The sequence below is a fragment of the Platichthys flesus genome, chromosome 23 (assembly GCF_949316205.1).
Source record: "Platichthys flesus chromosome 23, fPlaFle2.1, whole genome shotgun sequence".
NCBI classification, from domain to species: domain Eukaryota; kingdom Metazoa; phylum Chordata; class Actinopteri; order Pleuronectiformes; family Pleuronectidae; genus Platichthys; species Platichthys flesus.
In genome coordinates this window covers 10,177,940-10,203,933 of record NC_084967.1, presented here as the reverse complement: position 1 = coordinate 10,203,933, position 25,994 = coordinate 10,177,940, and the positions used below count along the sequence as shown (strand labels likewise).

Genomic DNA, 25,994 nt, shown 5'->3' with positions numbered 1-25,994 from the left:
GACGTAACAAGATGCAGACTTACCTGTAGATCCCAGGTGGAGCCGAGTGAGACATCCTAAGGCAGCTCCAGGTGAAGCTGGATGTTCAGCCTTGCTCTCACAAGCTGAAACTGGCAATTAAGCCGTTTCTTTGTATCAATTTTAACAGGTTCGGATCTAAAATAACAAGACTTCTGCTTATGAGTAAAATGCACCTTACATAAATATAATAACAAGGGAGAAATGGAAGCAATGTAATCAAACCCTCTTTCACTTGCTGAGTCTCAGGAGCTCACCAAGCTGCTCCACCTTTAAGTAATGATCAACGTTACAGGTGCGGAGCAGGCACACACACACACACACACAAAAAGTGGCAGCCTGCAGAAAAAAGCAAATGTACCGAACATGTAAATGTATTTTGGCAAATTGTCAAAATACATTTGCCAACCCAGGGGGGCCACTCCCCCTCAAATTTGTAAAAACAATAATTCAACCTTTTCTCAAATAATTCCTTCGTTGCGATGTGTGAGGGTTGTTCTGTTGTGGCAGATTTTATTTGCAAGGTTCTGATTTTGTTTGAGGAACAATCAATCAATCAAACTTTCTCGTGTGATTTGCTTAATTTATCTTCATTCCTATTATTACTTACAATTATACACTGGTTCTAAAATACTCTGTGTTACACTTTATATTTTTAATTCATTAACAATACACTTTATATTTCACATATATTTTTAGACCTACTAAACTTTTGAATGGAGCAAATGAACATAAGCCCATGTTATTCCCAGTCCAGGGCTTGTGATGGACGCTTTGGTCCAGAGTTTCCCAATTTAACAAACCAGTAAGACGATGCCTTTTTACAAAGACTATTTATTTTTCTGTAAAACATCAAAAACAAAATATGCTGATACAAGAAAGGCTGCTCACAATAGCTCAAGTAAAGGAAAGATGAAGCTTCACGGCACACTTTACACAACGTCAAATGATTCTCGTGCTCAACTCTTGTCTTAATTCAACACAACTGCTTATATACCGCTGGATAAAAAGATGCTCACAAACACAAATCAGCCTATTTTCAGTCTAACACAAAAGCAGAAGCAGTTGTAACGATTACATTTCATGGTTAAATATAAAAGTACGTGGCTTTGAGGCGCAAGGATACTGTAACAAAGTTGAATGTTTCCCAGTGACCACATTTCCTTACACAGCAGACAAATGATCGACAGTGACATGCATTGAATTCCTTGAATTCCCAATTTTTTTTTTTTAAATGACTCTAGAAAAGTTTGACGCTTGAAGAAAAACTAAGCATTTCTTTCTCTGTCATCATAATAAACAACAATTCTCTAAAATAGATCCTAAAGTGATCAAAATACTCTATTTCTACCTTATTGTTCTGTAAATGTGACAATTTGAGGATCTCATTATATGAAGATTTGCTCTGTTATACATTAAAACACTGGAGATGATTAGTAGAGACTCGGAGGGTTTAGTTTAAATTCCATGATAAAAAAAAGATATCACCACATCGGTCAAAATGTGTTTCATGGTCTCGACTCGGATCACCACCACAATGACAATCACGTGGTTTAAAGATGAACTTGCTCAGTAGCCGTCTGGGCGTTTTAGCCTCGCCACTGATCGGAGCCGTGGTTTAATAATCATCGCTGGCCTCGTCCTCCTCGTCGTACTTCCTCTTCAGGGAGTGCTTCTTGTGCTTGGCCCGGTGCCTCCGCTTGCCGGCGAAGTCGGGGTTCGCCTCCCTCGTGTGCAGCTGCTCGTGCTTCTTCAGGAGGCCGGGGACGGAGAATCCCTTCCCGCACGTGTCACACGTCCAGGGCTTCTTGCACGTGTGAGTCCTTTTGTGGACGTTCAGGTGGGACGCCAGCTTGTAGGTCTTCCCGCACACGTCGCAGCTGAAGGGCCGCTCGTTGCTGTGCAGGCGGATGTGAACCTTCAGGTTCCCCACCTGGGTGAAGCTCTTGTCGCATATGGAGCACCGGTAGGGCCTCTCTCTAGTGTGGATCCTCATGTGCACCCTCAGGCAGTACTTGCTGGAGAACTTCTTTTGGCAGATGGGGCACGGGATCTTGGCCTTGGGCACGTGGTCCTGCTGGTGCCTCTTCAGGTCGGACAAATAGACAAAGGTCTTGCCGCACTGGGAGCAGAGGTACTGGCGGTCGCCGATGTGGTAGCCCATGTGCCTCTTCAGCAAGCTGGGAACCAGGAATCTCTTGCCGCAGCGCTCGCACATGTGCGGGCGATCTCTGGTGTGCCAGCGCTCGTGGTTCGTCAGCTTGAAGGACGTCGGGAAGCTCTTGTTGCAGTGCTTGCAGGGGAACGTCACCTGGCTGGTGTGGCACTCCATGTGCCTTTTGAAGTAGGTGGACTGCGTGAAGCCCTTGTTGCAGATGTTGCAGTAGAAGGGCTTTTGGCCGTTGTGGGCGAGGATGTGCTTCGTCAGGCTCTGCAGCTTCGTGTAACACTTGCCGCACTGGCCGCAGGCGTAGGGACGCGCCGTGCTGTGGGTCTTCAGGTGGTTGTTGAGGAACGCCTGGGTTCGGAAGCTCTTGTGGCACGCCGTGCACAGGAAGGGCTTCTCTCCAGTGTGAATGCGCTCGTGGTCCATTAGCTTGGACTGATAAGGGAAGCTCTTGTCGCACACGGCGCAGGTAAATCTGTCAGACGACGGCCTGATTTGCTTTTTCCGCGGCCGTATGCCGTATCCTCCACCCAGACTGGCGGGAGGAAGTGGTGGCAATGCTGGAAGCGAGAGCGAATTGGTGGCGATCTGCGACACCCACTGATGCAGCGTGACTCTCTGAGTCTGGGGCTTCTGACCATCTCTCGCTGCTGCACTGCCTGTGTTCTGTACGGCGAAGGGGGTTTTAATGGGAACTACCTTGAAAGGGATGGTTTTCAACGGCAGCTGTTGTGGCTCTTGTCTCTCTGATGCTGCTGCTGCTCCGTCTTCTGCCGGGCTCTGTTCGGCCGTGAGAGTCTCTTCCTGCGTGGTAATCTTCTCCTGCGCCAGATTCTCCCTCTGAGCTGATTTTGTGACACTTTCCTTCGCAGCGCTGCCCCTGGTGGTGATCTCACTGCGTCGCCCTCTTAGCTGTGGTCTAGCAGCGGGGGTTCCTGGGCTCTCCGGGTCCTCTGACATCACCCCCAGGTCTTCGGTGTCACTGAGGGAGGCTGGGCTGGTGTCCATGAGGATGACCTGTAATGGTTTCGGTGATTCTGCTGGTGGAGGCGGAGGAGGTGGTGGCGGCGGCGGTGGCTCCACTGGTTTGGGCCGAAAGGCGAGTGAAGAGAGCACGCAGTCGCCCACTGATGAAGAGATGGTAGCTGCGCAAAAATAAAAACATCGTTGTGAATTTCTTTTTAAATGTTTTACAGTTGAAATACACATCTCATCTACCTTGGGGTAAGACTCTTGGTGTAAGATCAGAAATATGTTGTTTCCTGTACTTCATCACATCTTTATACAAACCGCCTTAAGTTTACCTTTAACACTGAGGAGTCCTTTTGCCTGCTGGTGTAGGAGGAGCGTCTTCAGGTCCTTGGTGTCGGGGATGATGCCTCCACACGCCTCCAGGACGCTGGGATCCGATGAGATCATGGTACCGAGCTGAAGTCGAGAGGCAAGAACAGACTCTTAGGTTCGATCACACGATTCTGTTTCCGCTGTCTGACATCAAGTATCTTTGTTTACAATGAATGGACATGGTGTCTTTGCAGTTATTGTATGCTAACTTATGTCCAATATATAAGAATGGAACCCTGAATCCAGTTTCTGAGAAGATGTAAAATGTCTGCAAGTAAATTCATAGCATATCAAATATATTTAGCCTGCATCAACATGGTGAAGTGTAGAAATAATGATTGTTCGTAGACCTTTGATCCAGATTCTGTAAAGCTTGTTGAACAAGAGGGATTCAAGTGAGACTGTTCCTGTCTGTGGAGGGTAACTTTAACAGCATCAGAGTAAATGTTTTTAAAACTCGGTGACAGTATCTGTGCATACCTGGGTCAGATTGGGAACAGGAAGGAGCTGCTCCAGCTTGCACACCAGGCCTGCGGTCAGAGCCTGCAGCGCCGTGTCAAACTTTGTGCCGTACTGAACAGGAAACACTTCCTGCAGGGAGGGAACAAAGTGTCAGACACGATTGTGAGGTTGAAATCATGAACAGTGAACACGCAGTTAAAAAGGAGAAATAAAACCATGTAACATGTCATTATCCACATGCAAAGTGTTTCAATGCAGCTGAACTCTTGGTGCGTCTGTTATTTATTTGCATGTTTTTCTACTTCCCTTCACAGACAATGGATAGAGTGTGATATCTGAGCAGATGCGGGCTGTGCAGTGATGCTGGTTGTTTAAGTTCAGCCACACAGCTTCTGTCACCACATCTAAAAGGAACAGATGACTGGATGTTGGTACCTGAAAGAAGCGCTTCCTTTCAGCCGGGCTTTTCAGCAGACACTGGACCAGCACCAAGAAGTTGGTTTGACATTTCTCCACTTCTGTCTCCTTCTGCAACACAGATCAGATTCGATTCTAGTTTCAATCCGTCATAAAGCTGGTACAACCGTTCATGCATCTCTACAATACATGGGTTTTGAAGTCTTACCCCCGAAGAAGAGACCTTCAACTTGTTGATAAGAATTTGAATGGCTCGGGTGTCCGGTAAACCCTCTTGGTGAAGCAAGTCCAAAATGATCTGCAGCCCAAGAAAATAAACAGATTTTTGCCAAACACAAAGATCACACAGCGTTGTTTTAAGGTTTTTCAAATTAATAAATTCCTCCTAATCTCCCCAAAAAACAATCGATTTGAGAGAGATGGGGTAAGAGACCATTTCAAAGCCTCTCTTAGCGCACGACACAAGTTGTTTATAATACCAAACACATGGAGTTCATAAACATCAGTGAGGTGTCAATAGCATTAAGAAACAAATCAGGAATGTTTTAAAAGCCTGGAGGGCGCGGACCATCAAAGGCTGAGAGTGATGGGGGGGGGGGGGAAATAGCGCTTAAGTAAACTGTCTGGGGAACGGAGCACCAGGACCAGGCGGCAGCCAGACTATACGACTCTTCCTGCACAAATTACTGATCCTAGGTTTTGATCTCCACCCATCTGGGCGCACTGTGTCGTTTACGTGCACATAAAACACATCGTATTGTCGCGTGCCGGGCGCTCACCCTCGCTCTCAACCCCAGGATGAGCTGGGCGGTCTGCTTGAAGCCCATCAGCTCGGGAACCGTCTGCGTCACCATGGTCACAAACTCCTCCACCTTGCCGTACTGCTTCACGTTCCGCTGGCGGATCACCTGCCACAGGTACGAGTAGGTCAGCTGCAGGGGGGAGGCCATCAGGCGGAGGGAGGTGAGGGGCAGGGCACCTCCAGCCCCTGTCAAGGTAAAAACATTCATTCATTTAGAAGTTGGCAAATCCCTTTCCCCAAATCCCTTCTCCTAACCAACCGATACAGTCCTTACGAATTACCTGTTTAAACTGGGTCATGTTCGTATTTAAAGCATTGAGGCCTTTTATACTGTGATTCCCTCTATTGTATATCTCGTCTTATAATATCTCAGACTTTGAGTGTGTGCTCCTGGTCTTCCTAGTCTACTTGCATGAACTAATGCATATTCAATGATTTCCTGTCATTTTTTCTGCCACTTTTCAAGCCCCTGGAGGATTTGTAGACAATTCTCCTTCAAGATCCCTTGGAAAGTAGGTAAGAAATTACATGTGAAATGATAGATATCAAACAAAAGTAAAAACAAACTGAGTCTTTTTAATCTAGGACCCCTCAACTGACACATGTTAAACAGGGAAAGATTTTTGGTTCTATATGTTTCATTACAGGACATGTGTGAAAATCAGGACCTGAACAGCTATAATACATTTAGTTATTGTCCCACACTCATACTACAACTGGAACTATAAGGTTCCATTGGTGTGTTACTTTAAATTATAGCGAATGGGATTTAATAGGATTCAATCCCCTTTTTGCCGGGGCCCCCCCTGGACACCTCCAAGGGCACTTTACTGGGTAAAATAGCGCTGTATAAAAACAAAGCAGGACGTCTTCTTAAAATATATAATAGATATTTTATAGATTTACTGTTTTTTTATTAAATCAGCAACACTTGTATTGTTTTTCACACTGCACTTTATATTGACTGTATATGTGTTGACAGTCCAGGCTCATCCACACAGACAGTACGTATTCCCTCTATCAGCGGTGTGATGATGGTGTTGATGTGTTCAACGCAAACTCCCATCAGCAGCTTTTGTTGTGTAGGTGGAACAACGTGCTGCTGTAGGGGGCGCTGCTGCGCTACACGTCGCTGTTCGATCCCCTGCAAAGGGGTTTGAACGTGTGCACGTTGAGTGTGCGCGTGCAGTCGTGTAGAGAATGAGCGCCAATCTGCAGCAGGGCTCGAGTCAAACTCTCAAACACCCGCAGAAGCACAGTGCTCGGCTGCATGTGGAGTCCGAGAAGCTCTCGATACACGATGCAGCCGCGGGTCGGTGCATCCGGAAGCACCAGGATTTCAGTCGAAATCAAAGCTAAAGCTAGCTCGCTATCTACCACACGCACTTAGCCCGGATACATCCGCACAGACGCGGTTGTATTCTCTCAGATCAGCGGCTCAGAGCCAGCGGAGGTGTCTCATCCACCGATGATCTCACATGTTGCATCTTATTTTCTCCTCCGCTCTCCCGGCGGCGGCTGCCATTAGCCTGCTAGCATTAGCTTAGCAACCTACCTGCTGTATCGGAGCGTTTCTCCATCGCGTGAGCAGGAAGTGGCGCTAACACATGTCAACCAGCCGGCGGCACCGGGGACGTTCACCGTGAAGTCGCTCACACCGAATTATAACGTTAAAAAGGATTTAACCGTCTTTCTTCGCTACGTCAAGCCAGGAAGAATAATGGCGGCCGCTGGACAGCGGCTTTCCAAAACAAAAGTCCAAAAACTTCCGGCGGATGTAGCTGTATAAAATAAAAGCACCGTATTTTTTAAGTTTGAGTTGAGGTAACATACGTTGTAATGCATGTAATATAATCACATAGTATAACATGTGATATCTAAGTATTTACCATTTAGTCAAATGTTTAATAATTATATGTTGCCTTGTTGAATGGTTGTTTTTATTTACTCACGTCTACATCCTTCCTATTTTTAATAAGACTAATAGTGTGTAGTAAAGTCAAATGTCCAATCACATCAATAGAGTTCAACATTCAAACCATCAACACAGCTTTATTACTACACATTTTATTGATGTCAGTATAGGCATTAATGGCATATGTTCAATCTATTTCACTGTATATATTCTGTTTGCATTGGATACATACTTTTTTATATTTCCCTTGCTTTTGTATTGCATGTTTACTCATTAATTACTTTACTAAGTCCCATCTGCTGCAACACAGTACACTTTCCTGTTGTGGGGCCAATAAAGGAATCTTATCTTGAGTTATGTTGTCATATTAGTGGTTTTCATGCCGGGGGTGAAAAAAAAGTAACACCAAGTTGCATTAATATGTTAGAAAAATAAAAAAAAAGGTTTGCGTGATGCTGTTGACCTTTACCCTTTAATAATTTTTTAAAAATGAATTGCTTGCACAATAATTATGAATGAGTGATAGGAAACTGTGGGGTCTGGTGGTTTGAGAGCAACTGGTTTGATCCATAAATCAAAGATCTGTATTTGCGAAAACATGTTTCTCTTTTTTTATCCCGTCCAAGGACAAAACCTCACAATACTCTGCATGAACATGCAAGTTTTGGTTTGTCCTATGATCTCAATAACAAAACCCAGATATTTCACTCCACACGTCTTTCAGAATTTGAACTTTTTGCTGCTGCTCTATTCAATAACATACTCATAATTAGAAATATATATAAAAACAGTTTCAGACTTTTTGTAATGCAAAATGTCTCAAAATAACATGACATTTCTACATATATATATATATATATATTTATATTATTGACAAATACATATATAACACTGACAGAGTGGTTTTGCTCATAGGCCATCAGCAGGGAGTAGACAAAATAATGTCAACATTTCATTAAAAAAAGGAATTTGACCGAAGCGATAATTACTTATAAGCTGTTACCAATCTAAATGCTAATTAGCCATAGGACAAACAACGCTGAACACTTTTTCTTGGTAGTTTTCGCAATAATAAGAAATATTAAAAGTCAAAGAAATGAGGATAAAGTGAAGAGAAAGGAGTCCGAAGTTGAAATATGTGACAGATATAAAGACGGGGGGGCGATGAATGCGTCTATTGGCATTTACGGCATAACCCACAATTGTAGAAATATTCGCCCTGATATATTTTACTTCACAGTAATACTGCATTTTCCCTGAGTGTTCACAGTATTCTGTCTACCTCCTGTGTATTATTACTGAAGATGTTAATCACAATCCTTTAGTATCGTGTAACAAAAATAAGTTAAACATTTCACAAATGCACATTTTCACAAAATTTACAATAATGAAAATCACACAGGTTGGTCACTGAGCAGATGAGAAACAACAGTAGAACTCGTAGAACTTTGTCCGCAGCAGGAAAACAGTGGAATGAAGGGAAATCTCTCCGCGTTTCATTGATTGTGATCTGGAAGTAAATCACTCAAACACAGAAAATTGTTATTGAAATACTAACCATCCTCTGCAGATGAGGCCACATAGCCTGCGGTCTGGGGGGGATTCTTCGCCTGTTGATTCATAGGGGATCTGCCGACATCAGTCGTGTTTGTAACTGGCATTTCCTCCTGCCTACGGCCAGTTCTTTTGTGGCGAGAACAAGCGCTCCTTATGCTCGTCGCTGAGCTCATCCCATCCACCCATCTATCTATCCCTATCTCCCTCACTCTCTCTCTCATCCCGCCCGGCCCGTCTCCCGCTCCCCACTCCCTCTGTCGTGTGCAGTACGAGCGTGATCACACTCATGCTCCCGTGACTGAACGGGGATTGACTCAGTGAATGAGACATTAAAAACTCCAACACACCCCGCTGAGGCCGAGCAGCAGCTATAGATCACTGGGCAACAGCTTCGAGATACAATGACGGGATTGAAAAGGGCCCCTGGCGATGGCTATCTGCCATCTGGTCAGATCTTTGACACACAAAGTGGGACGCTTGTTGAGCAGCTCTAGCGCTTGTGACAGATCACAGATCACAGAAGTACAAGACGAGCTGCAGCTGCAATTCAGTTGTTTTACTAAAGACTGGTTTGGTAGGAACGTGCCTCTTTGCCTGTTCCCCTGATGCAGTTCTGCAGGAACCAGGAAACAGGAGCAGGATGCGGCCGACAAGTTGATACAGGTGTATTATCTCGGAATGAAATGTCCTCAAAAATAGTGTCATATCATTTTGATCTCTGACGTTTGATTGCAGCTTTAAGCTGGAACCCGGTGGTTCCTCTGAATGGCCCCAGGGCAGAGAGACAGGGAAAGTAAAATAAATCAACGTGATCTGCTATAGTGAAGCCAGATAAAGGCCGGCCAAGGCGAGACGATGCACTTCACCAGGCATGTTGGCAGATAACCTGTCGTGTGCATCTCTTTGCTCGGTTGGGTGTTAGAAATGCCAGAGGGAGGTTTGCCCTCCCTCCTTCGCAGCAGGTGAGTTTCTATCATGGCCGCTCTCTCAAATGAGTGAAAGCAGGAGGAGGAGTGTCAGACCACACTCGTTCCCATCCTGCAGGCTCCTGCCAAAGAACAGGACGACCTGCAGAGAGTTTTTTCCTTCTCTTCTTAACTCCCGTGCTTCATCCACTCTCATGCTCGGGCATCGCCTCCCCCGCTGGCTGGGTGTCGGCCGCGTGGGTGAGTGGTTGAAGGGGGATGGAGACAGACACACTGGGGACCGTGGCAGAAGATGGCGTCGGGTTATTTTCGGTGTTGCACATCGGTAAGCGCCTTCGAGACTTGACCTAAACAAATAAATAATGGAAAAATGGAAAAATAGAAAATGACTGTTCTATCCTGCTTTGTATGACGGACGCATGACATTATAAATCTCCAAAGCGAACATCATCACGTTAGGTAATAACTGCGCCTCAAAGTACTGCTGAATATTTGATGAGCGGTTATTAACTTTACAGATTTGACTTCCTGGAAGGGCCGACTGAAACAAAGGCGCATTATCATGCAGGTTTTATAAGACTGACCCACAGAGACCGCGAGAGGCACAAGAGTCAACGTGGTCGATGCTGCAACAAGAACAAGCTTTCGGTGGAGGCTTCTCATAATGTATAACGTGAGAAAAAGAGAGCAAGCCACTATAGTTTAGGGTGTATACAGTTTATGGGATATACCCAGAGGGGCAGCTTCTCTGAATAGATAATAATGAAATGGACCCCGAGATAATCTTTCAACCTATAGAAGCGGAGGAATCATAAAACACTTGCTGACAAGTGTTGATAATAAAAATAAAAGTAAATGCTTATCGTTCTTTAGACACTATTATTTCCTCTGGGTTTGACATCACTGACCTTTCATACATACATTCAGTTGTTGGTTTGAATAATACGATGATTGTGTCACAGTTACAGTGATCGCAGTAAAACTGTAACTGTAATCTTGTTATGGTAATAATGTTCTAACACTGTTAGCTTCCTCTCTGAGTATGACGACTCTTTTGTGTCCCGGGATGTCTTTCAGTTTTATGTCCGTCAGTTGTTATAAACGTCACTGACACGCCCACTCTCACTGCTGTTTTCTCACAGGGGCTAACTGACATCTTACTAGCAGAAAAAGTTGATCAAATATATCAGGATCTTGGACATTAGCGTTCTCACATGCAGACCTTCCGGAAAAGTTCTGGAAAATGTTTGGACGTGTATGAAATCAGCTTTAGCCCATTAAAATAAAATATATGAAAAACACTGGGTTAAAATTATCCTGATGATGGTGATTCTCATCGAACATTATCCTCAAAACGATCTCTCCATATTTCTTTATTTCTTGTGAAGTGGTAACACAGCGTTAAAGGTGAAAATGTGACGGTTCATGTATTTACCTGCCAGACTATGAGAACCACGCAGGCTAGGAAGGGGATGAGAGCCAGGAGCATGGGCGTTCTCTTGGACCAGCTGTATTTACGTGCGTCTTCCTTCCCCCCTGGGAAAGAAAATATTTTTTTTAAATTTAACTGAATACATAGTTACACCTCAGAAATCTGATGGTAGGAAGTCAGAAAACACTTGATGTTTATCTGAACCAGTGAGGAGGATTCCGGTTGGACCAGTTTAGAAGTTTTCTTTATTCACATTACTTCCCTCTTGAGATGTTGATTGGCATAACAAGGCTTCATGAAACTTCTGTTTTTAGATCATATCGTATTTCTATTTATCAAAAGTATATGATTTTGATTCCATGACCCCTAAATAGGTATCTTCTCTCAGCTACAAAGCAGCTTTAATTGTTGAGGCTTCAATTGAAAATCAGAAATCACCAATGCAAATGAATGGTGTACCTGGTGGGTGCTGTGGATTGAGACACGGTGGCGGCGGCTTGCACGAGAAGCCGGACGTCCCCTGAGCCGCGGCTTGTAAAATGTCTTTGATGTAGTCAAAGTAAAGCCCAGACATCAAGCTCCCTTCCCTGTAGTGACACTGGAAGACCTGCATGGTGGTTTCCTGGTGGGAATCAGACCACAAGAGATCTCAGACGTAACTCATTTATAGAATTAAATGTGCAAAAATATGACAAACTCGTGTCTGAACCGAGCTGCAGACGACTCACCAGCTCCTCGTGGTCGAAGGTGAAGCGGAAACTCTTCAGCATCGCGATGAAGACGATGATGTTTTCCTTGTTGGAGGAGAGGGCCCCGAACATGTCGGCCAGCTTCCGAAGACTTTGCTCTAGAGGATAGATGTTTAACACCACCCAGCACGTGCCAGCCTGGACACAGAGGAATGAACAGAGTCAGATATTAAAGTGTCTTCTCCATTTAACAGGTTCAAGCCGATTCTGCTGTCAGAGCTTCACACCTACCACTTCTTTGGGAATGTAACTAACAGGAATTTCATAATCGGACGGGATATTCTGCTTCTACAGTGGAAAACATGACAGAGAGAGACATTTTACAATAAGGGTTAGGGTTAGATGTTTACAATCTAACATACTGCGGTGTCTATAACTCTGTTAGCTCACCAGTAACGCCAGCTTGCTCACATCATCGGTTATCGGCGTCCCGAATTTTCCAGAGCAGAGATTCAAACTGGTGAACAGACTCAAGAGGAGACAAGGTGCTTTCAAGATCTGCAGGAGGTGAAGCATTGAGAACATCACACAGTGTTTTTGTTTATGAGATAAAGTCCACTGTAGTTATTATACAGTAACAATGACCATAGGCAATGTTTTTTTTTTCAGAGGACTCTCACTGACACCCACAGTGCCTTGCTCATGTGAACAACTGTAGGGTTAGTCACCCTGATGAAGACCAGTGTGCTGCAATGGGTTGGTGCATTGAAAAAATAAATCCTTTTCATGCGTTAGCTACAGTAATAAAGGCTTTTACGTTTTTACACATCAAGAGTAACTTGGTTTATTATTATTTTTGGCATCAAACTTCACCACCTCTCAGCATATACAATTATATGGACATTTTTTTAAACCAATATTATTTTTTCAAACAGACGTTGGACAGCTGAATTACTTTCCACGCCCAGGTAGGATGAGGCTTCCGGTGCTTTTCCTAAACACATTGGCCGCTAATATAATGAGTTTCATAAAGAACTATGTCTTTTGATGATCTTAGTGTATTTATTGTGTTGATCAGGAAAAGGATAAAACTCCTGGTGGGGGGGACATCGCAAAATTAAACCCTAGGAGTAGATGTACGTGTGCATCATAAGAATCAGTTAAATCGTGATATTTAACCAATTATCACTAAGAAGCAGTTGATACCAAACTGCAGAAACACTCGCACAGAGTATGAAGTAATGTATAATACATTTCTCTTCTTCATAATACAGCATTGAATTCACAGTATTGTGAAAAGAAATCTTTCTTCACATTGGTTTGATGTTACGTTTCCCAAGGGCTCAGCATCAGATTTCCTCCATTAGTATCTCAGCAAATCTCAAACAGAGCTGCATTGATTAGTCAATTAATCAATAAGTCAAACAAGACTAAATTTATCTGCTCCTATTCTGATAATAAATTAATCATTCTGGTCATTTTCTGAGCTAAAATATAAAATATCTGCTGGTTCCTGCTTCTCACGTGGGAATATTTGTTGTTTTTTGCCAAATTTGACGACAGTTAACTGAAAATCTCTAAGTACTGAACCATTAATTAGACAAAACGGGCAATTTTAAGACATAACCCTAGGCAGTGACACATTGTTAGTTTAATTGTTTTTAATAGGAGCCTTAATCCAAAATATAAACTATTTCCAGATCATACTGTATAATATTTAGTAAGTAAGAACGTTTTAGTGACAAGTGAAGAGACTCTTCAAAGATAATAAATCAACAACTACACAATGAGCAAGTTTCCCTTAAGCATCCATTTCCTTCTCATGTGATATCATCTCCCGGCAGAATGAAGTGAACTTGCAGTTGGATTCCTGGGAGGGAAACACATGCTGGTCTTCCTTATTCAATATAAACGAGCAGCAGGATGTGAAGCAGTTACCACAGACCTCTGATTCCATTGAATACCAGCAGCAATGTTACTCAATAAGGGTGTGTTCTTCATTTCGATACCTTTAATAGATAATGAACTCCACTATAAATACTACAGGAATGTTGTTTTAAGGTAAGAATTTATAAATATCTGTGTAATTTTTCAGTTAATAGTAAGAATACGACATTATATCAAACAGCACATGAGAAGAAATTTGTAAATTAGAAAAGTAAACCAATTCTATAAACAATAAACAACAACAATAAATTCTGCTACTTACTTTCTTCCTCATATGGAGCAAAAAAAGTGTGGTTGCTCATATCCAGTGGATGAAAGTCAGTGTTTCTCTTTCAAAGACAGAGCTCATCTCTCCCTCTGTGTGTGTGTGTGTGTGTGTGTGTGTGTGAGAGAGAGAGAGAGAGAGAGAGAGAGAGAGAGTGAGTGTGTGTATAGTGTCCCAGCGTGTAGTGAAAGTTGCGGATGGGCTGGCAGTGTGCTTTCACTCCAGACACATCGCTGCAGCTCTTCTGACGCGGCGGAGAGAGAGGCCGCCTACAGGCTGAGTCACTGTGTCACAGGCTGACGCTGTCTGAGAGCTTTTTTTCCCCTTTTCCATAACTCCCACGTATCAGTTCGCTCGTCAGGAGAAAGTGGGCATTCGGTCTCTCCAGGGAAATATTTCGCAATATGCCGAGGTTATTCTGCAAGCTGGTGTTCGGAAAGTGGCAAATAACACAATCTCTTGTGGAGGATTTGAGCTCAAACTTCATTGTCGCTATTTATATTTCATCATTTCCTAATGTTGCAGCCCAGAGAAGACATCTCTGACATTGTGGCTCCAGTGTGAGTGTGTGTGTGTGTGTGTGCAGATGTGAAGAATTCCTGTTGCATAATCTCCTCATGACTTACATTGATGTAGTGAATCCAAGTAAAAGCTATTATCCATAATTGATTCCCATTATCAAATCAATGGCAGTCACAGAGGATGCATTCGGGGAAACACAAAATGGGGCAGATGAGTTACACAATGGTGTCTCGCACGGGAAACATGAGAATATCTTGGACAAACGTGTAGCGATGGTTTTGTTTGCGTGTGATGAAACAAAGTGGAGCTAACAGCAAGAGGGGGGGGGGGGGGTGCTTGGTTTGCTGGAGCTGAGCGTGTGACACTCTGAGCTGAGTCAGGTCGTCCACACTCCGCAAGCAGGTCACGACTAAATATAACCCGGAGGGCTCAGGAGCCTGCAAAAACAAAAACCACGCAGTGCAGTCTGCGAGGTGGAGCGCTCGGCAGAACACTGTCACGTGAACAGGTGAGAGGAAAGCGACCGGACTAATATCTAAAACATCACTGCATTCGTGGGATCCAATCAGATTCGAGCGCACATACTGATTCACTCACATGTGACGGCATTTCAAACGTGAACTCTGCCAGGAGTTAAGCAGGTTGCACGTCTGCAGGGCCGACAAGGCCCCAGCAATGCAGACATGTTGAATTTAACAAGTTCAATCTGTCCGCACATGTAGCAAAACTCTAGTTAATGATTAGAACTCATTCGGGAAGCTCAGTGTTGGCGTCCAAAGAAGAACAGCCAGAGTTTGTGGCAGCTTTTCCCAGCAGGCCATAAAACTGCTTGATTTACACAGTCAACACAAGCTACTTCTACTGTTGTACCCTAGCATCTATTGTGCCTTTAATCATGTGTTTTTTGTGTTGTCTTTTAACCCAAGTTCGTTCGACATATTTAGAAATGGATGACTTGGAGCGAGAGGGTATAAATGAGGAGCTGATTCAGTTTGCCATTCGAGAGAGCGTTCAAGACGCAGTCAGGCTGCCATGTTCAGCACAAACACACAGGTAGGAGTCCAATAGAGTCCTCTATGTCATCGTCTAGCCATGAAAAGTACTTTGTCTCTAATCTTCATGAGTGTCACTGATTTATTAATAGTAAACACTTTCTGCTTGACTGCTTGAAAACAGCCCCAACACTGTTTGACTCTGTTTCATTGTGTTTCTGCAGTAAAATATTTAATTTGATCCACTTTCCTCCTCTTCACCAGGAAAGACCCAAACAGTGAAGACTTTGTGAAGATAATGGCGGCCATTTATAAAGGCAAGCTTCCTATTTCAATTATTCCGCTTCCATTCCTTGTTGCATTAAAAAAATATATCTGCATCTGCTGTTAGGGTAAACAAAATAACAGGTGACACTATGTTAAGTTGAATAAGGTAGAGATTAATACAAGTAAATTCAATTCCTGTTTTTGTGAGTGTGTGTGCATGAAATCACTGTTGAGCACACATATCACAGATGTATGTGCGTGTTCTGTACGTGTCTTGGTTTGTTCTCCACAGGTGATGTGTGTGCACTGCAGGAGCTCTCAGGCTGCGTGTCGGCCTTCAGAGTGAGCGACAGCAGGGCCCGGCTGCCTCTGCACGTAGCAGCTGTGCAGCCGCAGCCGGAGATCCTGCAAGCGGTGCTGCAGGGTGAGGGGCGGGGGGTGTAAAGTGTAGAGGGAAGAGCCCGGAGATTGTGGAGTGTAACTTTAACATATGATGGCGTGTTCACAGTGCTGGTGACGTCCACGGAGCTGACCCTGGAGCAGCAGACGCAGGACGGGGACACGGCTCTGACTCTGGCGGTGGAGGCCGGCCTGGTGGACAACGTCAGGATGCTGCTGCAGCACGGGGCCTCACCACACAGCACCAACAGCAGGAACGAGTCCCCTCTGCTCATTGGTGGAGACACACACACACACACACACACGTACACACACACTCAGCTTATTTAGTTGTTACCATATTATCAACTATTAGCATACCAACACGACTACATACAATAAAACTAAGATAATCATAATGATGGAGGATATGACAGTGCTCCATACTGAAGCCAAAGAATATCAATCGCCACCTGGTGGTGGGCTGCTGTACAGGTCATAAACCACGCCTCCTCAATGCTAATGAATTGGATATGAGCCAAACTAAAAGCTACAATTTCAGACAGTTCTAATCATGCTGACGTATGTTCAAGTGTAAACAATTTTGGGGATACATTTTAATTAGTTATTTGACGTGATAAAAATGTGGTGAAACATAATGATTGACAGTAAGAACTAACTCGTGATTGGTCGAGCACAAAAGCATGTTTTCTCTGTATTCTGTTCATTTTGCAGCCGTAAGAGAAAGGTCATATGACATGGCTCTATCCCTCATCATGGGAGGGGCCTATGTGGAGCAGGTGTGTCTCACCAGGTGCACGGCCATCCATGAAGCTGCAAAGGTGATTATGAGGCATTAATGGCGGCTACAGATGAAACACTTTCTCTTGTCCTCATCTCCTCTCTCCTTCCTTGTTTCCTCCCCTCCTCCAGGTGGGTTGTCCAGCCATCGTGGCGCTGCTGCTTCGACACGGAGCCAAAGTGACAGGCCGAGACGGACACGGGGTGACACCTCTGGGGGTTGCGGCTGAATACGGCAACACCGAAGCATTGGACCTGCTCATACAGAACGGTACACGTGCTCAAACGCTGTCAAGAAACCCACTGTGTGCACAGTACCTCAAGACCCCGATGTATTGTCCCTGTCCTCCACTAGGTGGCGACGTGAACGCCCAGGCCAGCAACGGAGACACGGTCCTGTACGACGCGTCGGGATCTGGAAACCTGGACTGCATCAAGCTGCTCCTGCAGCACGGAGCCAACCCCAACGTGGCCAGCTATGCCTGCCAGCTGCCCATCCACAGAGCCGCATACGAAGGACACACACTGCGAGTTAACCTTTATTTCTTCTGAAGCTGTGTGACTGTGCACGCACCAGAAGAACAGTCAGTCACCCTGACACAATCAAATCTGGACAGATTCTCGTGCCAAAAGCTCAATGCAATCGTGAAGGCCCCGAAAGAAAGAAATTGTCCAAGACAAATTAACATGAATTTCGAGGACATGTCCGTCTCCACCTCACAGCTCGGCAGTGTTTTCACTCCACTCATTTCCACAAAGAGCCTTCTGTTGATCGCTGTTTTTCGCTCCCATCAAACCACAGTCTAATGAACATTTTTCTCTCTGTCCTGTTTTCGTCCTCTCGCATTTTCACTGTTTTCTACCCGCCCCCTCCCCTCTCTCTCTCTCTCTCTCTCTCCCTCTCGCTGCAGAGCCCTGAGGACTCTCATCCCCATCACCACAAAGCGAGCGATCCGTCTCTCAGGCCAGAGCCCCGTCCACTCAGCAGCTGACGGGGGACAGGTTGAGTGTCTGGAGCTGCTCATACAGAGAGGATATGATGTCAGCGCCCTGCTGCACACGCACATCTCTGGTATGGGTCGGGAAGTTTATTGATGAAACATGCAGGGCCAGGGCTGTGGACACATACATGTACTAATGCAGGCAAGACATTTCTCATACGCACAATAGTCATTTTTTGTCTGTTTTTTTGTGAGCAACATATCGTTGAAAATACTTGGGTATATCTTGCGTGGATCTGGACAAAAGGGTGGATACAGGTTTTTTGAGTTTGGCACATTTTTACCAAATTCCCCTACGAAAAGTTCATGGATCTTGATGAAATAAATGCAGCATAAACAGAGGAATGATATCTATGAGTGTGTAAATTCGGATGCAGCTTGAATCATTCGAGGGGTCTATTGGACCTTGGTGGAGGTGTGTGCTCTATTGAGTTACATATGATAGTAAGTGTAAACCAGGGGGTCCAGATAAGGTTATTGCAGATAATAAGCTTAAGCTACATTCAAACCACCAGGCAAGTCCTTCGAGTGTGAAAAATGTAACAACACAATAATAACACAATTGTTCCTGTTAAATGAATGAAAAAAATGAAATCATTTGAATTCCTAATCTTTTGCATAAGTTCTAAGCAAAGTATCTTGTGTAAATCTGGTTTCAGAGAACTACGGGGACCTCAGGAAGACGCCTCTGTACTTCGCCGTGTCCAACGGGGACATGACCTGTGCCGAGATGTTGCTGGCGGCTGGAGCGAGAACCGACCTGGACCCGTTGCAATGCATCCTGGTTGCTGTACGAGCCGAGAGGTGCTTGATGTGCATGTGTTTTATGAGTGTGTTTATTCATTGATAATAAGTGGTAGTAGCAAGTTTGTTGTTGTTGTTTTTGCTGTAACCTTTTCTGTGCAGGTACGAGCTGGTGCGGCTGCTGCTGTCCTACGGGGCCGAGGTGAACTGTTACTTCAGGGTGATCAGTAACACAGTGTTCCCCACAGCCCTGCAGTACTGCCTCAGGGACCGGGTCATGCTGCGGCTGCTGCTCAACAGCGGATACCACGCTGACAAGTACGTAGAGCTTCTGTCAAATGAAAAGTCAACTCAAATTGAATTGATTTAATTTAAAGGGGACACATTAGGAAAATTTCACTTTTGTAGTGCTTCTACACGTTCATTTGGGTATCTGGCATGTCTACCGGGGGAGGTGAGAGGGGGACTGGGCACTCAAAACAGGTCAATCCGAGGAGGGCTGTTTTAGACAGTGTAAAAAAGTGCTGTTTTAAATTACCCTTGTGGTATTTTTACCAAAATATGTTACAGACATTTCATTAAGACCCCACGGAACCATATCTACTGTGATAAAATGGGCATACGATGGGTCCTTTAAGTTTTAACTTGAATTCAATGCAGAAAGCGGTCATATACGAAACACTCTGCGATTACAACAATACGTCTCTGCTACACCGCCCCTAGATGTTTCCAGTGTTGCCATGCCCAGGGTGAGGAAATGGACAGTACCTGGATTGACCTCCATAACCAAGTCTACCAAATTTACAGTCAACCTGTTGTGGTCCCAGTAAGAGCAAGACAAAGAAAGAACCCTTTTTTCATCAAGTCATTCAGCCCGTCAGATAATAAATGAGCCGTTGAAAATAATCTAGTATATTTATTTTTGTTTTTTTCAGTTCTGTGAGTTTGTGTCGGTGTCGTGGCTCACCCACCTGGCGGGCAGCGTGGTGAGGATGCTCCTGGACTACGTCGACTACGTCAGGATCTGTCCCGACCTCAGACGCATCCTGGAGAGGAGGCCGGAGTGGGAGGAGATCTCTGACATACTGAGTAAAAAAAACAAAAACATTCATGTTGTAAATCTGTCTCTACATACAACTGGAGGTTATATGTTAATGTGTGTGTGCGTCCCAAGGCAAACCTCGGTCCCTGCAGCACTTGTGTCGATTGGTGATCAGACGTCACATGAGCCTCAGGGCGCTGAACGACCCCAAAGCCATGGCTGCTGCTCCTTTTCCCCCGAGACTGAAGAGCTACCTGACCTACAGAGAGTACGACCTGTACGCTGACCTCTCCTCGACGTGAAAAACTCATGTTAACAAAGCACTCATTAATAATTTCAACTGGAATATCTTTTATATGTCACGTGTTTATGAGAATAATTCCTCAAAGGTTCAAAATGTATTTCTACCCATCTAGTAAATATGCCATATATCATATCACATGTCGTAAGCTATAAAATGCATTATTTATTCCTGTATAGATGAGATGTAAAAGGTTTCTGAAATATATAAGCTACAAATCCAGTGTATGTTCCTTCTATTTTGTAATAAAAATGGCTGAATTCACCAAAGCAGCAACATTTTCCATTTTTCATTCTGTATGTGTATTAAAACAACTATTCTGTAAAAGTTCTATCACCATTATTCATCCCTCAACAGCAGATCAGGACAAACACAGTCATAAATGCCTGGAACAATACCTCTATGATTCTTTCATTATGTTCTCTGGATGCGATCTGGAGCGATGACCCAGATGATGAGCTATGTATGTGTGCAGCTCATGTGTCCGCGTTTGGAAAGCATGTACTTGTGTTGCGTCTGTGTGTACATGAGTAATACAGTGTCAACCACACGGCAGGTCTGCGTGTGAATAACTTCCAGATGAGTAGATATCTGTTCTCAGATCTACAGCAAAGGCAGAGGAAAGAGATAACTTCTGGAAGTCCGGTCATAAACAAAGGAATTGAAAAGCTATGGGATGTTCAATTCTATCCGGCTGAGGGGGTCACTTAAAAACACAGATGTTAACTTCACTGTGGCTTTAGAGGTAAATCAGTAAGATTCAGCCTTTGTGGAAAATATAACTTTATGGCAATCCCAAAATATTTCTAGTTTGGACCAAAGTGGAGGAGCAACCAGGTGACACACAGACTGTATATAAGTATTGACCACATGACAGTTCCCGAAAAGTGAAGCCAACGCATCTCAATCGCCCCCTGGTGGCTGGCTGCAGTGTAGATTGATTTATATCACCATCCAGATTAGTTGATTTTAAGAATGGAAGATGAGCCAACACCTCTGGACTATTGGACGAGCGGAGGACGAGCCTGTGTCGATATATGGGGCGACACATTATCTCTGTTTATCTTTCCTGTTCCGTGGGTCTGTCGGGTCCAGTTGGTCTTTTTTGGCCTCGAACAAAGCCGCCCAGGCCGCGGTGACAGACTGCCCCGTTGACAGGCCTCGCAGTGTCTGAGCTCACATGCTTTTTGCGGCTCTGCCTCTCAGAGCACTGCCTCCCAAAAAAGACGCTGCATCATGGGGCCCGCACTTTCGCTATGCTCCCCTCTGATCCCTCTCTTAAGGCCTGAGCAGCAGCTGGGGAGATTAGAGAGGAGAGGACACTGACATACACACACAAAGGTTCTTCCTCCCAGCGAAACAGGCAGTCCGGCCAGATCGGGTTGAGACAGGAGTGGATGCTCATCATCACAAGCACCCAGCTAGAACACGAATATCCAAACACCTTCCCTTGCAGAGAGCTTCTTGACTGGACTTATTGGACTTTTGTCCTCGGCTCACCAGCCGCCTCACAACGGACCTCGTCTCTTGTTGGAATCTCTATCCCGATATTCCTCCTTAATTTTGGGGTCAACTCTGGGTCACATGCGACTCCCAAACGGGTCTATCTGTGTTATCTCAAAGTGATTCTTACTGGTCTTTGCGGCTCTCGCCTTGGCCATGAGTTGTTTCGGATACAGACGAGAGCTGAGTAAATACGAAGATGTTGACGAGGACGAGCTTCTGGCTTCCCTCAGCCCCGAGGAGATTGCCGAGCTGGAAAAGGAGCTGGCGGACATCGATCCCGACGCCAACGTGCCCATCGGACTCAGACAGAGAGACCAGACGGACAAGACCTCGACGGGCACCTTCAGCAGAGAGTCCCTCATGAAGTACTGGGAATCCGAGACACAAAGACTGCTGGAGGACGAAATTGGTGGAGGAAGCCCCAAACTGGTCAGTGATGGTGTTTAATTCGATTTGCTTGGCATTTGTAGAATGTGCCAGAGGCGGGGTCAGCTCGTTTGAAGTTGTATCAGATGGAACTCAGGACAGATTACCAAAAAAAACTAAAAATAAGAAGTTTTTTTTAAGTACTAATAGGAAGTCAAAATATACCAAATACCCACAGCTGCCTTAAAACCATCTGTTATGTATTTATACAATATGTGTATGTTGTTCCATATGTTTAAAGAAAAAAAGGTACTCATAATAACAATATTGCATTTCCAAACACTTTTAAAATACAGGATGAAGATCAGGAGGACGAAGAGGAGTGTGTGACAGAAGAAAACAGTGAAGCAGAGGATGAAAAAGATGATGAAAATGAGAAAGAACAGACAAAATATGAAAGGAAGGAAGAAGAGGAGGAAGAACAGAATGATGAGGATGAAGAAGAAGAAGAAGAAGAGGAAGAAGAAGAAGAAGACAGTGAGGAAGAGGAGGAAGCTGCAACAGAGGAGGAGGAGGAGGAAGAGGAGGAGGAAGAGGAGGAACAAGAAAATAAATCAAAACTTGAACCCTCAAAAGATTCTGGGACTCCATGGGCCGAAACCCCAAAACTACTAAAACCTCAGAGGGTGGAGCCTGTTAGACTGACTCCTCCCCCTCCACCCGCTGACCCCAACGCGACCGGGAACCCGACGGTTGTTGACGAAGCTCTGCAGCGAGTCCTGAGCAACGATCCTGAACTCACAGAGGTCAATCTGAACAACATAGAGGACATCTCAAAGGTACAAACAAGCACTAGACAAAATGTTAAACCAGTAATGGAAAAAAAGCATTTGCAAATTCACCCAAGTTATGTTAGCAGCTAAATTAGACAAGGCTGACAACTTATGGGAGCCTATCATATCGATAGGAGGAAAATAAACCTCTAATGACGAAAAGCATCGTATTTCTAGACTGTTCCACATCTCAAAAGTACAAAGAAGTTTAGAAAATTCTTAAGTAAATCAAACCATCAAATCTACTGCATTTTTGAAGAAATTCCACGCATTTTAAAAACTACTACAAATTGTGTTATCACATATATCACATGATTAGTTTGAACATATTAACAGTTTTCTAATAATGTTATGACTAGTGAATATCCTTCTTTCTTACATACAAGGTACGAGTTCTACATTTTTCTGTAACAGCTATCAGTTTCCAACATGGTGGAGTTCACTCCCCAAGGTAAACAGCTTCCTGTCAGCTAGCATCCGGCTCCTCACTGTTGAGTTACTTTTGACCGTATGCCAACTTTCATTTTAGAACAAAGAATCTCGCTGTGGTTGAGTAATGCACGCCGCACTTACAGTACACATATGATACAAACACTTCCTGTGACTGGAAAATAAACAAAAACACGGTGTCCTCTGAGGCTACTGTTGAAATGGAGCAAGTGGTAATAGTTTGTAAACAGCAGCTAATTGCTTAATGTGCTCAATTTAGCATTGTGGGTAACGATTGAAATGCAAAAGAGCAAGAACTCTTGTGTTGACTTGATAAACACTGGTCCTACTGGAGTATTTTAAGTGGTGGTGGTGGAGAGTCACTGGTCCTTTATCCATCATCCCATTTAATGAACTATTACACTTCCTATATGTATATTTGTTGTAAACAGTTCAAACGGCATTCAATATGCTTTCATGCTACTTAAAGCGTAAACACTCATTTCCTTCTTAGGACACCCTCATCCGATTCGCTGAAGCCCTGCGGTCCAACACACACGTGCAGATCTTTAGCCTCGCGAACACTCACGCCGACGACCCCGTGGCCCTGGCCACCGCTAAGATGCTGAGGGAGAACTCGTCCATCATCAGCCTGAATATAGAGTCCAACTATGTGACTGGAAAGGGCGTAATGGCGCTGGTTCAAGCACTTCCAGGAAACACCACCCTGACTGAGCTTCGGTTCCACAACCAGAGACACATGTGTGGAGGACAGGTTGGTTGTCTTCCCTGATCTCCTACTTTGGTTTCTTCACCTAATCGACCCATCTGTAACCCCGTCTTCCTTCCTGAAACTTTGTCCCACAGGTGGAGATGGAGATGGTGAAGATTCTGAGGGAGAACTGCACCTTGATCAAGCTGGGATACCAGTTCAACCTCCCTGGTCCCAGGATGAGCATGACTGGGATCCTCACCAGGAACCAGGACCGCAAGAGACAGAAACGGCTTCAGGAGCAGAGGGAGCAGCAGCAGCAGCAGGGACAACAAGGGGGGGCAGAGGGAGCCGTCTACCCCCGGACCACTGCACTAGTACGTACCTTTGCCCCAAAACGAGATTTATCACTGGTCATACTGGAAAATGTGGATGATTGAATTGATCTATTTCCCTTGTCTCTGTCTCTAGAGGGGAACACCTAGTTCATCACCCTACAGCTCACCGTGGTCCTCGCCCAAACTCCCCCGGCGTGACCTGCCGAAGAAGCAGACCCCACCCGCTCCTCCACCTCCTCCTCCGCCACCACCTCCTCCTCCCCCACCTCCCCCGCCGCCGCTCCCGCAAAAGGAGAAGTCGAAGCCCACCAGGATGATCGCGGAGGTCATCAGGGCGCACGAGGCGGGCGGCAAGAAGTCGACGAGGGCCAAGGGGAAGAAAGGCAAGAAGGGCAAGCAGAAAGAGGAGACCAGCAGCATCCTGAAGGAGCTGAAGAACGCGCTGAGGCCCGCGCTGCTGGAGCGGAGGGGGGCGGAGGAGGGCAGCCGGCCTTCCACGCCACTGAGGTCAGCCCACGACCAGCTGATGGAGTCCATCCGCACCAGCGCCATGTGCAACCTGAAACGGGTGAGTGGAGCAAGTGGGACGCTCGGATTACGTTTCTATTAAGCCCCCAATTTAGCTGTTTCCCTTTTCATCAGCGGTTTTGTTCCCTAAATACTAGATCAGATTGACGCTGGGTAATTCAGAAACATCTGCCAGAGCCCTTTCTCCTCCACAAGCAGTTCAGCCAAGTGCTAAAGGGGAAAAAAGCGGTCCCTCTAGAGGCAAAGTGGCGAGTAGGAAGTTGAATTTAGATGAGGATGACACAGAGTCATTGGCGTCTGAGTCATCGTGTCTCTACGCAGCCTTTTGTCTGCCTACCACCAGCTTTCACAGCCCGAGAGACACAGGACATAGAGACAAACGGCCAATGAAAATGTCAAGTATTCTCACACTGAACTTGAGAACACGGACAATTAGACGAAGAATAAACGAGAAGGACTCGGGTTGAAACCTGAGCACGTCTCTATTGTCGCATCGAGGGTTTGCTATTTTTCACCCGCCGCAGAGAGACGAACATTACCGCCGCTGAAGCGCTAGCGAGGCTTGTTACGTGGCTGGAGTGGAAAAATCAGCTCTGCCCTCAGATGGCTGGGGTGTCCTAGCTGTGAAATTCCTGCCACTTAGTGCAGGTATTTATAGAAGCTGTTCACCAGAACTCCGATAAAGCCATCTGCGATAACGTTACCACAACAGCGCACAACAAACAACACACGGGCCGATAAAACCTTTATCTGTTGACATCAGGATGCAATGTGGAAGGGTGTATCAGTCCAAAGCCGTAAACTCAAAAGTTGACAATTGATTCATCGCTTTTCTCATTTCTAAATCTGCTCTCACCATGATGTTGTTTAAAAAAAACAAACATATTTTTTGAAATCTAAAACTGATGAACTATTGACGTTTTCTAGGTGGAGGTCCCAGCTCATCTACGATAGTACCACCAGGGATAACAGAGGCCCATTTGTTACTGAGGAAATCTGATGATGATGATGTTGATGTTGATGGAGCGACTACCAGTGATGAAGGTGAAAACCCGCTGAGATGTCTGACGAGGCACAAGCTGATTTCTTGCTGGATATTTTGCACTGCAGTTATCGCTTTACATTTGAATGATGTTGACTTCATTTTTGAAAATGTACTCGTGCATCTATAGGACGGCATTTTGAAATGAGCTGAACTGTTTACTGCTAATTTGTCTGATTCACTGTAAAATTGTAAATACGATGTGTTGTTGGTTGAACTGTACGTTGAAATATAACCATTTGGTGTTTTCA

At 44.9% G+C, this 25,994-nt stretch overlaps 4 protein-coding genes across 7 annotated transcripts; 2 read left to right on the top strand and 2 right to left on the bottom strand.

Moving 5' to 3' along the window:
- Window positions 1-834: 834 nt before the first annotated feature.
- LOC133949055 (zinc finger protein 135-like) lies at window positions 835-6,949 on the bottom strand. Its single transcript, XM_062383194.1, has 7 exons — window positions 6,766-6,949; window positions 5,188-5,396; window positions 4,617-4,706; window positions 4,427-4,519; window positions 4,010-4,120; window positions 3,490-3,613; window positions 835-3,330 (listed from the first exon to the last, which is right to left on the bottom strand). Exons 1-7 carry the CDS (start codon window positions 6,788-6,790, stop codon window positions 1,637-1,639), a joined length of 2,346 nt encoding a protein of 781 aa, XP_062239178.1. The 5' UTR covers window positions 6,791-6,949; the 3' UTR covers window positions 835-1,636.
- Window positions 6,950-7,579: 630 nt separating this feature from the next.
- Window positions 7,580-14,416, bottom strand: LOC133948538 (uncharacterized). Of its 2 annotated transcripts, XM_062382348.1 has the most exons (7): window positions 13,939-14,416; window positions 12,180-12,287; window positions 12,021-12,077; window positions 11,769-11,927; window positions 11,500-11,662; window positions 11,044-11,144; window positions 7,580-9,955 (listed from the first exon to the last, which is right to left on the bottom strand). In XM_062382348.1, the coding sequence occupies exons 1-7, from the start codon at window positions 13,948-13,950 to the stop codon at window positions 9,791-9,793; spliced, it is 765 nt and encodes a 254-aa protein (XP_062238332.1). In that variant the 5' UTR covers window positions 13,951-14,416; the 3' UTR covers window positions 7,580-9,790. The 2 variants fall into 2 exon arrangements, with proteins under 2 accessions (XP_062238332.1, XP_062238331.1); XM_062382347.1 differs by lacking the exon at window positions 13,939-14,416 and having other exon boundaries at window positions 12,180-12,771.
- Window positions 14,417-14,838: 422 nt separating this feature from the next.
- asb15b (ankyrin repeat and SOCS box containing 15b) lies at window positions 14,839-20,246 on the top strand. 3 transcript variants are annotated; one of them, XM_062382277.1, is made up of 14 exons: window positions 14,839-14,971; window positions 15,390-15,516; window positions 15,720-15,772; window positions 16,015-16,146; window positions 16,231-16,398; window positions 16,836-16,942; window positions 17,034-17,172; window positions 17,257-17,428; window positions 17,813-17,973; window positions 18,562-18,706; window positions 18,809-18,964; window positions 19,370-19,472; window positions 19,582-19,735; window positions 19,821-20,244. In XM_062382277.1, the coding sequence occupies exons 2-14, from the start codon at window positions 15,410-15,412 to the stop codon at window positions 19,988-19,990; spliced, it is 1,767 nt and encodes a 588-aa protein (XP_062238261.1). In that variant the 5' UTR covers window positions 14,839-14,971; window positions 15,390-15,409; the 3' UTR covers window positions 19,991-20,244. The 3 variants fall into 3 exon arrangements, 2 of the variants coding, with proteins under 2 accessions (XP_062238261.1, XP_062238260.1); XM_062382276.1 differs by having other exon boundaries at window positions 17,034-17,428; window positions 19,821-20,246; XR_009920056.1 differs by lacking the exon at window positions 19,370-19,472 and having other exon boundaries at window positions 17,034-17,428; window positions 19,821-19,962.
- Window positions 20,247-21,184: 938 nt separating this feature from the next.
- On the top strand, window positions 21,185-25,994 carry lmod2b (leiomodin 2 (cardiac) b). Its single transcript, XM_062383406.1, has 6 exons — window positions 21,185-21,924; window positions 22,218-22,700; window positions 23,638-23,898; window positions 23,991-24,212; window positions 24,307-24,741; window positions 25,629-25,994. Exons 1-6 carry the CDS (start codon window positions 21,649-21,651, stop codon window positions 25,653-25,655), a joined length of 1,704 nt encoding a protein of 567 aa, XP_062239390.1. The 5' UTR covers window positions 21,185-21,648; the 3' UTR covers window positions 25,656-25,994.